Source organism: Lytechinus variegatus, chromosome 10 (genome assembly GCF_018143015.1).
Source record: "Lytechinus variegatus isolate NC3 chromosome 10, Lvar_3.0, whole genome shotgun sequence".
Taxonomy (NCBI): domain Eukaryota; kingdom Metazoa; phylum Echinodermata; class Echinoidea; order Temnopleuroida; family Toxopneustidae; genus Lytechinus; species Lytechinus variegatus.
Genome location: NC_054749.1, coordinates 2,097,922 through 2,114,669, shown reverse-complemented (window position 1 = coordinate 2,114,669; position 16,748 = coordinate 2,097,922). Strand labels below are relative to the sequence as shown.

Sequence of the window (16,748 nt, the reverse complement as noted above, 5' to 3'; positions counted from 1 at the left end):
TTTTAGCCATCTACACAGAGATCATGATTTCTGGTAAACATTTCAAGCTTGATATCGCGTGTTGAATATATCATTTTAAATTAACACAGTCAATCTTTCAAAACCCGATGATAAAAAAGAACTGATAACTTCTGGCTTCTTACATGAATAGATCGGAACATAATGGCTATTTGGCTTGTAGGCCTACTTCAAGCCATTCATCCTTTTCAAAAAATTATCTTAACATACAGCTTACAAAGAATGTCACTAAAAGAACAAATATAAAATTATGATAATGTAGATAGCAGCATATTACAATTATTTCTCATGAAGCCTTTTCCCCTAGAATAAGTTATATCATCAATAAGATTACATTACCCCAAACTCAGAGACATACACACAATTATCAAATTGTAACAATTGTCAGAGTATTATAAGTATGCATCATATATAAATTATTATATAATTCATGTAGTATACTTTATTTACAATTGAGGTTCTTTATTTTTTAAAATTTGAAGAATAACTATAATATGAAAACATGAACAGCATCAATCTGAAATTATCTGTGACATAATCATTTTCCCAAGAAAAAAGATGCTGCTGAAATCGATCACTGATACTTTAAGATTATATATACCAAAACTGATACACATACATACGATCAATTATTGCACTGTAACAAGTGTCTGAGTAAAATGACATTATTCTCAAATGTGTATCATATATCAATTATTAAATATTTCATATAGTATATAGTTCATGTATATCTGAAGTTCTCAGCTCTTTATATGATGGCCATTAGATGTTGGCAGCACTCTGGGGCCATGGTGACTGGTTTGCATTCATTGCAGAGACACTCCCGGATCTACATCAATCAGAAAGGGAAACAAATATAGTCAGATGTTGCTCTACTGTTCTAAGGCAAGGATGATTTTAAAGCTTGACTTGAAACAAATATATTCGATGGTCATTCTACACTTCTAACGTTAAAAAAATATCAAAGCATGACTTGAAACAAATATATTCAGTGGTCATTCTACACTTCTAAAAATGCAAAGAGAATTTCAAAGCTCGACTTGAAACCCCAAAAAATATCAATGGCCCATTATGGAAGGTTACATCCTACCTAAGCATCACATCCATTTATATTCTGCTTGAAATGAATCATATTGAGCTCTGAAGAGGGTCAGATAATTAGATGAATGGGAAATTGTGAATTGACTTATAATATAATCATATAATTCCTTACTTTGACAGGATAACAATGGTGATGATAACATTAACAAAACTATGAAATGATAACAGTTATGTAGGCGACTGCAGGACTGCTTTAAGATATTTGCTTTTGATCGAGATTGGCACGGGAGTAATTTTCTATGGGGCAAGATGGTGATTTGAACGATGGTATTCTAAATTTACATAATGCATGATACATCCAAACACATCTTGTTTCACTGCCATATGACCTCGATCTTTAAATCCATTCTAATTTCTGAATATCCAATTAGACATCAGTCTAAGTTTCCCTCATAGACTAGTGATTTATTCTGGGAAGCATTTTATGCAACGATTAGTCAGTGATTTCCACTGAAAGATTGTTACAAGCTATTGAAATCATGGTAGGTGAATTATTTACTTTCCCTCTATATCAAGTGGTTTATTCTATAAATCATACCACAATGTCTTACTAAAGGGGCTTTCACAATTGCTCGTGCGATCGTTTGCAATCACTTGGTCACAATATATGTTGCACAGAATCGCAACGGTTGTAAGCAGTCGCACCGCCAATCGTGAAAGGGGCTTTATTCACACCAAACCATCATAAGCTACATTAATCCTTGGAGGTGATTGGCTTGAGAAAAAGATGGCCAGTGGAAATCACTGAATGGATACTTCATGAAACATTCCCCAGGTGAGGGAAAGAAATAGGAGGAAAAATTCACTAGGAGAGACTTTAACAAGGGGCTGATATTCACAATCAATCATGGGGATTTTCAGGGCTCTATTGAGCATTTTGGGGGCAACAATGCCCCAGGCCCCCCCCCCATGTAATTTTTTCCCAAGGTGGACCCAAGTGATCTAGAATACTACCTTGCTCCTCCTGGCAGGTGAACGAGTTCATAAGCTCCCATTTCAGTAGGAGGGACTGGGTCCAGAGCTCTATTTGAATACTCCTCAAGAAGGTGCTCTCCATCTTCAAGACGTTGACTGTAATAATAATAATAATAATAATCCGCTTTTATATAGCGCTTAATCCATCGGAACGACGTTTCTAAGCGCTTTACAGATATATTATTACCCCGGTCATCGGATTCAATCAGTCATTCCCGCACACAATGTGTGCACATCCTCCACTCCCTGGGGAGTATTCCAGTCAGTCGCTTGTGAGGCGCACACAATACTGGACAATCTACAATGAATTTCACATCCTACCGGGTACCCATTTAGCACCTGGGTCGAGAGTGGCTAAGTGTGGATTAACGCCTTGCCAAAGGACGCCAGACCGCGGTGGGATTCGAACACACGACCCTCTGTTTACAAGGCGAGAGTCAGAACCACTACACCACGGCTCCTCCACGGCTCCTCTTATAAGGGATAAGAGTCAGTAACATTTATTTATTTATGTATTTATTATTTACTTATCCATTCATTTATACATTTATATATTTATTAATTAATTATTTAATCTATTTATTTATTTTATTTCTTAATTTGTTTGCACATATGTTTATCTATTTATTCATTTATTTATAAACCAGCATTTATTCATTTTTTTAGTCATCTTTCAATTTGCTTATTTATTATTTTAAACAGGATAGCCCCCATCAATAGTACATAAATGTATTGTTTAATTGTGGAGTCATGAAACAAAACAAAATGCATTTATATACATGTATGTGAGCAGTATACAAGAAAACATCAGTGACAGTGCAATATGTGACCAATTAATTCATTTACCATGACCTCCCAGTACATCTTGGCGGGATTGATGCCTGCCCCCCCCCCCCCCCATGACAAATATTTTCATTTGGTTGTAATATTAATTAATTTAGGAGATGGGTGATTTTTTTTTTTGTAGTGACTGACTTATTTCTTTCCTCTTTTATTCTTCTAGTCAATATTTTAGCCAATACTTACATAATTTTTAGGCTAATAAGACCTGCTTGTTTTAATAGCGGAAAGGGAGAAGGCCATGTTTTTTTCTTTGCCAAGCAAATTACTTTTGGTCCCCCCCCATTAGTTGATCACCAACATTTTTATGACCTACCGCCTTCCACGATAGTATCTGTATCCAATGTACATCCCCATAACAATAATGATGATGAAGAGGACAACAATGACAGCTATCCACGATGCTGATAGATTTGTTGATGCAAGCTCCGGCAAACTCAAGTTCATGCCATCGCGGGCAGAGGAGCGAGCAACATTAGCATCTAAAGAAGAAAAAAATATATGTATTCATGAACTTTATCATGGCCTAGATTGCTTTCTAGACAAGATCTAAGAATGAATTGAAATATATTAAACAATATGTTAGTGTACCTCTGTGATAAACTAAAATTGGTATAATCAGTAGAAACATGGTTCCCAGGGCAACTGATAAATCGCCCCCTTCAAAACATCTCGGTCCCTTTTCATAAAGACTTGTTATGATAACAAATGTACAATTTCAATAACAAGTTTACTATCAGCCAATCAAATTGAATGATTTCAATAGCTTTTAACTCTTATTTAAAATTTGTTATTATAACAAGCTTTATGAAATCAGCCCCTGATGCTGGGGATAGCACTGAAATCATGTCCTGCATATGATTTATATGACATTGGATCTAACATTAATTTTATGCCTTCTCTACCCCTTCTCTCTGAGTGATGTAAAAGGTGCACCGCCCTCTTAACCACTCAAGAAATGTTACAAAGACTGGAAACATTTTCAAATAATATATGTTTTTGGCAGATTAGGAGAGCATCATGTTCTAAAGGGTGTGGTCTTCTATGGTGTGGGGAATTGAGGGTAAAAAGGCCCGTCTGGTGAATTCTTCAGTCCAAGGTAATGTCTTTACAGTGTTATCAAACCGATTCTACATAAAAAATAGCATCTGAGCAGGGACCCCCCCCCCCCTCTTTCAGGGATATGATTCATCATCATTGCACTTCAGATGAATCTTTTGTTTTGAAAAAGGGCTTTCAAGAGCAAATTTATAGTGCTAAGAAAGTGGCCAATATGTATATTCCAAACCCCAAAAAAGAAGAAGAATGATTGAATAAATCTAGATAGGTAAGTGTTAACCAATTGACATTTTAATAAGAAATTTGATGATGTTGCAATAGTAATGGGAGGGGGTGTTCACAAACCAAAATTCTGTTACGTTATTTAACTTTATCAAATAAACTCACTGTTTGTCTCACAAAGTATTCCTGAGTATGGATCACGACAGCTACAGAAGAATCCATTAACTTGGTCTGTACACATACCATTGTTCAGACAGGGATTGCTCTCACATTCATTAATATCTGAAAAAAGGGAATAAAAAGGGTGTATTTTAAACATATTTCTAAAAATAAAAAAGGTCGTACAAAAAAAAATACATTATAATAGTTTTATGAATGTACATAATCAATACCAAGTAAATACAATCATAATAAGTCAATGTCATAAACAATATACAAAGGTTATTAAATCAAGTTGAAAAACACAAGTTCAAAGAAAACTAAGGACAAAATGTGAGTAAAGGACTATGAGTCCACTGTTTTAGATTAATGAGTTCACTCTTCAAACAGTGGACTAATGAATAAAATAGCTACTTAACCATGGCAACAGGCATCAATTTGGTGCACTATGACAATAGCGTGAATCAACATTGGACCTTTCTTTAATATACATGGTTAATAAGCGTAATTTATTCAGGAAATCTGCATAAACCATGGGTTCAACCAATGGTTTTAAACACCTCCTTTGTGAATTCGAGCCATTGGGTTTTAACCAATTTGGTCTATCTGAGTAGACCATTTGCTGTAGATCACGTGAAATTAACTCCAAAATGGCAATAGGACATGATATTGTGCAAAGCCACTAATAGAAAGAGAGTTTGGCCAACTGGGCTTCAATGGATAACAACAGTTATTTTTTTTGTTCTGTTTACCGGTATATAAATGCTTATTTCGAGCTGTTTTACTTAAACAAATTATTTACATTGAATGATACTTGAGGGACTCTGCACTTCAAACATTTTTTTTAATGCTCAGTTTCTACTGTGCATTATCATCAATGTAACATTATATTCTGTCAATTTTTTTCTTGTTATGCATGGTGAAATATAAAACAAGGAGCAATTTTGTTTGATTTGGGCTTGCCTAACAAAGCATTATGCGACAAGTTGGTTACTCTCTCTATCAATGGCTCTGATACTGTGTACCATGAAGTCACCAAGCTGTAAATGGAAATATGATCTTTTGCACAACTGTCGATTCCACAAATCTTATTAAAGAATTTCTTTCCATTCCTCAGCCATTCATTCTAAAATGTAAATTTTTGGTGGTAGACTCACTGGTTTGACACAGGTTTCCTTCATAGCCATCAACACAATTGCAGCTTGCCAAACCTAACTGTGACATCACACAAGTTCCTCCATTCCTGCAGTCAAGGCTAGTGCACTGCGTTGTTACTAAACAAATATAAAGATATTTCAATTAATTGATCAGTATACTGGAATAACAAGAACTGATATTGTCTGTAAACATGACATAATTGTTGTCAAGTTGGTTTCTTATTCATTCCTTATTCAAATTATTGTTGATTTACTGATTTATTAAGTAATGATTTTCCCCCAAAAAATGGATTTAAAATGAGAATTTACAAATACGAAGAGATTGATTCTTTATGCCTCTATAAGGTTCCATGACTATGTAAGTATGTAATCATAAATTGGGTAAGCATTATTTTTAATATTTTTTTCATCATACACCATGCCACATGGGACATTAACTTACTTGATTGGCATCTTGGGCCAGACGTGCCTGAAATACATGTGCATGAGTATGCGTTAAGAAGGTCATTACATCTTCCTCCATTGAAACAGGGATTGCTGGCACACTCGTTCGTATCTAAAAGTAATATGATAACACAAGTACATATCAAGGAATCAACAATAATACTGTATGTTTGTAATGCTTGATTATGTCCGGCATTGAATTACATTTCCCGGAAAGACCAAACCAATCATACTTTTCATGTGATTATTTGTATCATCAGTAAAATCATCATTGCAAGCATTATTATGACCATTTTAATCAACATCAATTCTATCATTGTCTTCACAATCAAAATCAAAATGATCTTTTTATCTTTATCATTAATCTCGTTTTTGTGGAACTGAAGCTCAATAAAGCAATAAAAAGGACACTATAAATGCTATTATCATCATCACTGCCATCATGATCTGGTCACAATCACCGTTGTGTACTTCACAAAATGGCAGTTACCATTTTTACTTTTCTTTTAAATTGTCAGAAAATGTGTGCCCCTCCTTGTAAGGTTTTCCAGATACACCACTGCTCTTTTACCCCTTACCCCCCCCCCCCAGCCCACAGCAACTGAAGACACCAGCTTACCATCAATGCAGTTATCTCCAGTGAAGCCATCCAGGCACAGGCATCCGAGGACCTGGGGTTGATCAACTACTACCACACATGTACCTCCATTTCGGCAGAAATCAGGTGGACAATCAGCCATGAATTCTGTATAAACACCATGCTATAAGGTTCAGTATCATTGTGATATTATTTTTAAAGATATCAATATACACAACCCAAAACCTAATCAGCAGCAGTTGGCAACCTCTCTTTCCAATTGGTAAATGACCGGTAAATGACCACATTTGATATACAAAGCTCATTAAGAAGATCACAATTTTATGAAAATCTATCAAAATGACTCCCTTTTATAGTAAATGGGTATTACTTATATTTATCCCTCATTATTGTCAGGATAACAGTATGTACATGGAAGTTTTACAAATGAACCCTTTGATCCTAATGAGTGATAGTGAAAATTGTATTTCATATCAATTGTAAGAGTCTTCAGAAGGGTAGCAAATTTCCAGGTGCTAGGCAGGAACACCACACAAAATAAAAATTCTAAAGTAATTCTAAAAATAATTCAAGATAAATGAAAACAACAAGAAAAGACACAAAATCGTGATAGGATTGATAAGGAAATAGTAGGGTCAAGGAAAATGACTCTGTTAGAGAAACTGGAATGAATTGGTGATATGAGAAGCTAAAGATACCTGTTGTATCCACATCTTGGACCGTGAGTGCAAATCCTGGATTGGTGACCCATAGATCACTTTCAAACAGGAGCCATCCTTGGTTGCTGTCGATGACAAAAGGCGGGACCTGTTCATCGCCAGACAGTCTCATCAGAATGGAGGTCTGATCATTCAGATTTCCACCATTTCCAGCCTGCAATCAAAATTAAGTCATTGATACATTTTAATACTACAAATACTCTTTAGAATGCCAGTAAAACTGATTCATCCGGGAAGAAAGACACAAAGAGAAAATAAATCTGTTCATCTGGACTCGCTGTTATTTAAATAGAGAACAGAATCTGGAATATTCCTCGATATCTCAAAGAAAATAAAATCTATTATGCGTCAGCGCCAAGTTGCAACAACACGCCAATTCAGGGCTGAAGAAGCATCCCGGATCGGACGTGTAACTGTTCTGCGTTTCAATAACACCATTCCAGATGAACATATTCATGTTCTCCTTGAAATGCAAGTAAAATTTAAAATGTGATGCCTGCTTAAATAGAAAAAGGCAACTTGGCTCTTACAGGCAGCTAGATGTTTTTTATTATCAACCTCCTCTAGTCTGAATATACTACAAGCAACACAATGTAAACCATACATTATGTTTTTTCTTCATCCCTTTTTGAATTCTTCTCCATTCTTTTCTCTTTCTATTTGGTCCACAAGTAAGGCCAGTTGAAAGGTATTGGTGTGGCTGGTGATGGGCTTTCCAACCATCTGTTATCTTTTTTTTCTTATACCTTGGTTGAAATATCTTTTAACTAATGTTAAACAGTTTTCTTTCACATTTTGGTGTATTTTTATATCGATCGTTTATAGGTCCATATGATTGCACATTCCATTTATGCGGAAATAAACCAACCGTAAAAACAAATGCTCACCGTAACATAGTCATGCTCACACTCGGTATCAAACTCATTGACGGTCACACGTAGGCGCCTGTTTGGATCCGAGGCTTGGAAGTAGATCTCACAGCGAACCGAGTTAGGATAGGGGTTGGGATAATTAGGGCTTGACACCGCCACCTGCTGTCCCTGGGCCAAAGTGTAGTTCCTGGAACATGTCGTTCCTAGCAAAATACGAAACCAAATAATATGGCCAATTCCATTAAATAATAATAGTAATATTAATTGGATTTAGATAGCTTTTTCCAAAGGATACATAGCGCTGTTGATGGCATAAGGTTTATGCTATATAAGAGTGTTTTGAAATGTTTTTAAGAGGTCAAGAGAAGAGAGGTTTCAGAGAGATCGAGGGAGTTTATTCCAAAGACAGGGGGCTAGAGATTGAAAAGAGATGAAACCGGCTTGTTTTCTTGATTTAGGAATGACATACATATAGGAACCTCTTTAAAGAAATCACATTCTTTGTGCACAAGATCCCCATTTTCTCTATCCTTACATTACTTTAAGAACTGCTCGAGTCTTAATAAATTGAGGATAAAAGATTCTTATGAAGTAAGAAACAAAGACAAAATCATGTCAGGAAAAAGATATGTCTGATGATATATCCCCTGCACAAATAAAATCACTTTCAAATTGTTTGAAAAAAATGGGATTTGAGGAATTTACATTTTATGCAACCCATGGAGGAGCTGCTTTCATTGGGCGTCACAAAATCAAAACTTTAAGAAAAATCAGAGCTTTATCATTCTATGACAGATTTCCTGGAAATTCCACTACACTTTTACCAATTTTTTTCTCCCTTTTTTGCTGCTACTTTATATCAAAACAAGTTATTGTCAGAGTGAACTTTCTTTAAAGAAATCAAATGCCTGCATGTGATTGGCTAAGAGCAATATTGTTAAATGAAAATCACTGGTAAGAGAATCCTCATACCTGCCAACCCTGTCAGACAAGATATGGAAGCATATTAAGAAATTTCAAAGATATTAATATTCTTGAATTTTCTATCCAATACTACAGACATTTTTTTAATACAAAAATAGGAACACAAGGGGTAAAATGACAATTTAATCACCCCCCTTCATAGGAATGCTCCTATTTTATAGGAATAATTGGGAAGTATGAATTCAGGAAATGCTTCCGTGGTCAACCGAACTGGAAAACTTACTGGAGAGGCACTGGTTTCCGTTGAATTCCTGGGGACATTGACAGACATTAACACGATGAAGAACATCCAACACACACACCCCTCCGTTAGCGCATACGAAAGTACAATCTGTAGCAGCTGATAAAACAAGATAAATACAACAAAGACATTATATATTAATAATGATAGTATTTAAATCTTGTATAGTGCATATCAAGTACCATGTAACGTCTCTATGTGCTTCCAAAAGGATTTTACATATTGTACAACGCCTACTTAGCTTGTTGTACGCGATCAAATGGGAGGCTGAATGTCACACATTTGTACTGTTGCACACAAGACGTACCATCCAAAATGTACCATTGCACGGCTTTAGGAGGTGACGTCACAATGCGATTTCATTGAATGAGGTGACAATGCGCGTACATCCCGCTAGCTAAATGCGCAATGCTGTCCAAGATCATGTGCGCTTGTGGGCCTGGCTTGTGATATTTTGCTTTTCACTTTCAATACTTTTGCTCCCTTTTCATAGATTACTGGAGGGAAAAAACTCTTTTGTTTTTTTATATTTTCGCTAGATTCCGAGGCGTTGTACAACACAAATAGCGAATATTCTTATTCGTGCAATGGTGCGAGATTTCGCATTCGGTGAAAGTAAGAAACACTCTATTCAACTCGGCTAACGCCTCGTTGAATAGAGCATCTTTCTTTCACCTCATGCGAAATCTCGCACCATCGCACTCATGCCTATTCGCTATTTGTATGTTATCATATTACCCTGACATTGGCTTGGCTAGCCATTTAAGGCACCCAGACATTTCAAGGAATACATTCCTGCTAGGTACCCATTTTCTTCACTTGGGTTGAGTGTAGCACAATGTGGATCCATTCTTGCTGAAGGAAATTACACCATGACCCTCTCTTTCAAGGTCAGGAGACTAATCCACTGGGCAAAAATGCTCCAATAGGTACATATTGCACTAACATATCAAAAACAGATATTCAGTAATATATTTCAAGGATTAGCTTTCATGAAGAACATATTTAATCCAAAATGAAAATTGTATAGATATTTTTTTATCAATATTTTCAAGTCTAAAAAAATGCCATGGTCATTTATCTGTTTACTATTCATTTTGGTGCATTTATTTACAACCAAATAGTAACAATTTAGCAATTTTCAAGGAATATATTATTTGAAATTATAGTTAAAAGTCACTATGGTTGTATTGAATTGGAGAGATAATAGGCTTCTCTTACTTTCCTTAAGCTATGTCTTAATTTCACATGCATTTCTATCTTGTTAACTGTCATTTCATGTTTCACTTGCCATGTACGGCAATACACAATTGAGTATATCAATATAGAAATTGCAAAATGTAAATTTACAATTATCTTCATAATCATCAATAAATTATCGACATAGCTTACTTGGTGTCTGGCAGGTAGATCCAGTATATGTAGGCAGACATGTGCAAGAAAACAAGTTACCAATAGAGGTACAGGTACCTCCATTGAGACAAGGGTTTGTAGGCTGACATGGAGATGGAACTGGAAAAATACATGTATAAAAGAACATAGTTTTATACTATTAAAAAGGGTATACTTTTATACTATCAAAAAGGGTTAATATCTCTTAAGGATATATTATTAAAGTCAGTCTTGCTGAATGTTTCTTGTATTATGTAATTCATTTTTGTTGTGATGTGATAGCTCCTAGGGTAATATTGTACAGCATTTTGTTTGTGTATTCCAAGCACTTTACTGTTATTCTGGACTGACCCTTGACAGCCCAGTTGACTTCTGTTGAACTCCCACATATTGTTCATGTTTCTAGTATATACAACTATTCTTTACTGCATAAAATTTGATTCTTATCCTACATTTTCGTGTGAAAATGAAAGGAAATTATCTGAACTCAACCATTTATAAAAAAAGAACTATTCATCAATGTATCTGTAACCAGTGTTCAATTTGGGAGAGCAGGTTTACTAAGGTAAGATTACCATATACCTCAAAGTGGCCTGTTCCTATTGCACTTTTTTATGTCTTTGATATATCATTGTAGAATCTATGGGTGATTTCAAGTTCAGTGTTGACGTGTTGGTGTTTGGTCAATTTTTACACGATTATTACACCAAACACAAAATGAAGATGGTCCCGAAAAGTCACTCACTAGTTGAGATGTCAATAATGTGATCTATGTCAGTTTTACAAACTCTGAATAAGTTTTGGAGCTAGGGGAAGCAATCCAAATTTTAACACCAACACCAAGGCCAACACCAGACTTGAACTCACCCTATATAACAAGTCAGGGTGATGAATTTAATTAATCAGATAAATATAATTCATATTTAACAATGTGTTCTCTACTGGATTCTTTAATTCCCATAGGCTTCGTACAGAGACCACTCGGTTCCAGTAGGTAATGGGTTAACAGGCAGTATAAGATAAAGATGCTTACCCACTGTTGTGCATCTGGTGCCTCCGAATCCAGGTCGGCATAAACATATGAAACCACCAGTTGGTTGTTGTACACATGTACCTCCATTTGCGCAAGGATTTGACTGACAAGGGCTGGTAGCGACTTTGGAATCAAGATGGGATCAAAATGATTCAAGTTCAAAATATAAAAAGCTGTTCATAAAGTTACGCACAACTGGAACATGATCTTAGTCCTAACTTAATCTACACAGGGATATATCACTTGGCATGAGAAAGGGATACCAGTCGTGCATAAAGTCATTCGTATCTTATGAACAGCTTTATGAAACACCCTGTTTGAGCCAACATATTATGTATGTCAGTATACAGTGCATCCCACAAAAAAGGAAACCCATTTTCAGGAATAGATTCCAAAATTATTAAACATTTTTATACTCTGAATTTGATAGTTATGGTGAGAATGCAATCTCATCTTTCATTTAAGACCAACAGCTTAGGAAATCATTCATGCATGGCAAAAAAACAATAAATATTGAGGCATATCAGAAACGATTTGCACAGAAAAAACATCTGAATCGACTCTCATATCAGGGATCAGTGAATGAAATTTAAAAAAGAATACAAAAGAAATGCTAATGAGTCCATCGTCAAATAATCTTGTTGTCGTATTACAAACCAATCTTGTCCAATTTCTCTGTGCAAGCTGCATTTGACATTGAAATTTCAAACTTGTCTTGCTCATTAATGCATTAAGTGTTTGTCACATATTATGTATTGAAATGTTGAGGAAAAATTGAATTGTATGATGACATAAATGAAATATCAAAATTAATTTTTCTTTGAAGAAAAACATGTGGGAATCCCGGTTTCCTTTTTTCTGGGACACACTGTACACTGGCTTAATTATCGAGCTAAAAAAAAGACCCTCAAACTACAATATTATAAATCATTATTTACATGTAGGGTTTTAGAGGTGCAGATATTTTTTGACATCTTGCGAGGCTGTTTCAAAGAGAAAAAATATTAAAACTTATTTTTAATGTTTATTCCTATGAAAACTCGAATATTTTCCATATTGGATGAAATGAAAATTTTGCCCCAGCCCCAAGATTATCATTGGTTCATAAATGATTATGCACATGAAGCTATTGTTACGTCAAAATGAAATTGCATTGCATATTAGTTGCGCTTTTCATCATTATGCACACGATGCAACGCTATGCGTTAATAAATGATTGTTACAGGATTGACATAAAATGGTAAGGAAAAACAAATTTTTTGCTTTATTAATTTAGGTTTAGCTTTTTGGGGGAATCTAAATAATGACAATAATATTGGATGACCAATTTTCATTGGATGTGTAGAAATAATGTTACTCGCTGAAGAACAACATTTCTACGCATCCCACTCAAGGCCATCCCTAAATGTGTGGTGCACATGTCCTCTTTTGCATTTATACTTACCCAATATCTCACATCTGGTACCGGTATATGCTGATGGGCACGAGCAGGTGAATATTTCCCCCAGATGAGGAGCACACTCCACCATTGAAACATGGGCTAGATGAGCAAGGTGATGCTGGAATGTGATAATAATAATCATAAATATAATAATGATAACAAGAATAATAGAAGTAATAAGAATAATAATATTAATACTAATAATATAAAAAATAATGACAATAATATTATACCAAAAAGCAATATGAATATGTAGTATTCTATTGCACTCCAACAGCTTCTAGCTGCTGTGATGTTCTTAATGAATAAATGTGTTTTTAGTTTTGATTTGAAATTTCTATCTATCTATTTATTTATTTATTTATTCATTTTGGTATAAAAACATTGTACAAAGCAGCCTTACAGCTGAATTGCATACAATTTACAATGATTGATACAGCATTTAATAACTCTAAACGTGATTCAATGAACATTGGCATGAATTTGATTAATAAACATTTCATAGTATGATTTGATTCGGTTGTTTCAGGGAGTATAACTATGTTGAATATGGTATGTGTCATCTGTCATATAATTCTCCAGAGATAATGTTTTCCCTATTTTAAGTGGCAATTAATCTCCAAGAGATAAAATAATTTTATGTTAGGATAGTCTTCTGATAGACTTCTGAAGTCTATAATTAGTATCTTGAAAAAGATTCTTTGTTGAACTGGCAACCTGTTAGTTCCTTAAGAAGAATTTTAGTAAACAAAGTTTCTTTGATAGAGAAATAAGCAAGACTTTATAGCAGTCATGAGCAAATTGAAAAAAATCATGAGTGGTCTCTCAATAAGTGTGTTTAAACATAGGTTGTCTTGAAATACCCCTTTAGAGACAACCATCAATATAAAACAGAAAACAAATTAGCTGATAATTTCAGTTTGTAAACTCTGAATGGAAAGGTACTTTTTTTCCTACTTGCATATTTGAAGTGAATTGGTATGTTATCATTGAAGTAGGCCTATGATTATCATAACACTAAAATGCTCAGAATGTAGCATTATGGTTTAAGAGCCAGGCAAGGCAGTTTAAGATTTTAGGTAATGCTACACAGGGCTGCCGAGTAATATGAGATCTAAGTGGGAATATCTGAACACCATTAGAGCACTACTTAAAAATGACATTTTATTAGTACCACACTGAATTCAAGGAAAGGAATACTTACGTGGAGTCTGGCATCTGTTTCCAGAGTAACCAGCTAAACACGCACAGAAGAATGTGCTTCCAGTGTTGCTGCAGCTTCCACCAAACAAACATGGATTGGAAAAACAAGGTAATGCTGAAGGGGAAGAATAAAGAAAAAATGAATATCATTTTCCATATAAAAAAATCATGATAGAAAGAAAATTCTTTGGAAAAATTCATATGCTATTAGAAGAAAAAAATACACTTAGTATATTTAAAAAAGGAACACGAGGAGGAACTTTTATAGGTACAGCTTTGAACCTTTTCTGTCTGAGTGAAGGTACTAGAATGCACCTTCAAAGGTGCCCCAAGATCAGAGAGATGCAAATTTACACCTTTTAAATATGTTACCAGTTTGGGATAGAAATGAAATTTAACCTAGAATTGTATTCTTTGAGTGTCATTTATTTAAAATAGAGTTTGATCATTAGAAGTAGGGCCCGCTGGTACAACACTTCATAAGAACTAAAGTGGTTAACCCTGGGTAAATACGACATTATTATCATAATGATAATGATAAGACATTATTATCATCATCAATATCATCATTGTTAATAAAAATTAATCAGGTTTTTTGTTCACAATCCTCATTATTCTCACTATTACAAAGCTGCCAACCTGAACAAGAACATATAAGTATTTTCAAGGCTGAAAATCAGTATTTTGGTGAGGAAAGTAGTATTTTCAATGGAATACCATAGGACAACGCATAAACTGAAACTAAAGAAATCAGTATTTTGGATGAAACCATCAGCACTATTCTCTTTTTTCAGTACTTAATACGGAAAATCAGTACTACTTGGCAGCTCTGCTATTATCAACATTATCATCATCATTATTGATATAAAACAGAAAATAATGTAGTGATAACAACAAGATGATAAAAAGACTTTTGAACTAACACAAAGAACTAAGTGAAAATACGTATAGAGAAACTTACGAGGTGTCTGACAGCGAAGTCCAGTGAAACCATCAATGCAAGAACACCTATAGATGTTGCCTTCTACATTACATGTTCCACCATTGAAACAAGGGTTAGATTGACATGGTGATACTAAAAGAACAAAATGGGACACCAAAATAAAGTAAATTTTAAAATAGCTTTTAGTCAATTTGTACTCTACAACAGATTTACCTACAATCGAAGAACATTCATGTTTGTTAGTATCAAAATCTTGGTATATTCTACACAAAGTTGTGTAATATTTACCCTTGAAATGTACTTTTTAGTTTTTGCTTAACATGATACCGAAAAAAATTAATGTTTGAATTGAATTGTTCTACTTCACCCAATCTATAATTAATTGTTACTTTGGTTTGTTAGGTAGCAAATATATCACTGCCTCTCACTTACTAACACCAGATAATACCTTTTCAAAGCCGGAGAGTCAAAAATTGTTCACACCTGAACAATTCAATTTTACTTTATGAATTAATGAAAATTATATTTATTTGAATAATATAACAAAATTAATTACCAAACAATTTTATATCATAATGGTAATATATTGTCTTCATAGTTGCATGGACATAAGACATTTTAAAGAGGGAGCAATAATAAAATTGCACCAAAGCATTCAAAGGATTAAGGCAGCTGCAAAGATTCAAAGCAGAAAGAATGAAATACAAAATATATGGACACAGCAACGAAGGCTGCATAATACGGCTATGGCTTTTCACCATGTCCGTTGTGAAGAAATTAGATATCACTTGTATTCAACTTTGTTGGCAGTTGGCAACCAAGGCGGCCAGGAAGAGTGCCCCAGCCACCAGGGGAGTTAAAAAGACACATAGGTACAGGCCTGGAACTGTCGCCCTGAGAGAATTAGATATAATTAAGGGAACATTTCAAAATCATGTTATTGTCCTCAGTCAGTGTTTTGAATATAAAATGAAAGAAATATTTTATTCTCACCGTTACTCTGCTCGCATCTGGTTCCAGCAAAGCCAGGTAGACAATTACAGACATAGGCATTGGTGAATACCTGGCAGGAACCTCCATTCAAGCAAGGGTTTGAGTTGCAAGGAACAGCTGAAATAAAAATTAAAGCAATGGTATAACATATAAAGCAATTGTGGAAAGCATGAATATTGCCATTTTCGTTTACTAGTGTACATTTTTCTTGATATCTCAACAGCTATTGTCAAGTTAACTCATTATGCAATCCTGCGGGCACAATATTGTAAATTGTTCTCCATTCTATATGAACTATTGAAGTTTTGGAATCGTTACATTTCATAGATAACATCAGAGCATAAATGCTAATTT

General features: G+C 34.6%; 1 protein-coding gene across 1 annotated transcript in view; it reads right to left on the bottom strand.

The window, feature by feature from the left end:
- Nucleotides 1–271: 271 nt before the first annotated feature.
- The window catches only part of LOC121422565 (fibrillin-1-like), a 100,351-nt gene continuing 83,874 nt past the window's right edge, over nucleotides 272–16,748 (bottom strand). The window contains 17 exon segments of the mRNA XM_041617711.1: nucleotides 272–847; nucleotides 2,074–2,190; nucleotides 3,251–3,416; nucleotides 4,381–4,497; nucleotides 5,532–5,648; nucleotides 5,974–6,087; nucleotides 6,595–6,720; nucleotides 7,272–7,446; nucleotides 8,180–8,367; nucleotides 9,372–9,488; nucleotides 10,782–10,901; nucleotides 11,815–11,937; nucleotides 13,259–13,312; nucleotides 13,314–13,373; nucleotides 14,460–14,573; nucleotides 15,420–15,533; nucleotides 16,395–16,511. Of these exon segments, the coding sequence (XP_041473645.1) occupies nucleotides 781–847; nucleotides 2,074–2,190; nucleotides 3,251–3,416; nucleotides 4,381–4,497; nucleotides 5,532–5,648; nucleotides 5,974–6,087; nucleotides 6,595–6,720; nucleotides 7,272–7,446; nucleotides 8,180–8,367; nucleotides 9,372–9,488; nucleotides 10,782–10,901; nucleotides 11,815–11,937; nucleotides 13,259–13,312; nucleotides 13,314–13,373; nucleotides 14,460–14,573; nucleotides 15,420–15,533; nucleotides 16,395–16,511 (2,006 nt within the window). The 3' untranslated portion in view covers nucleotides 272–780.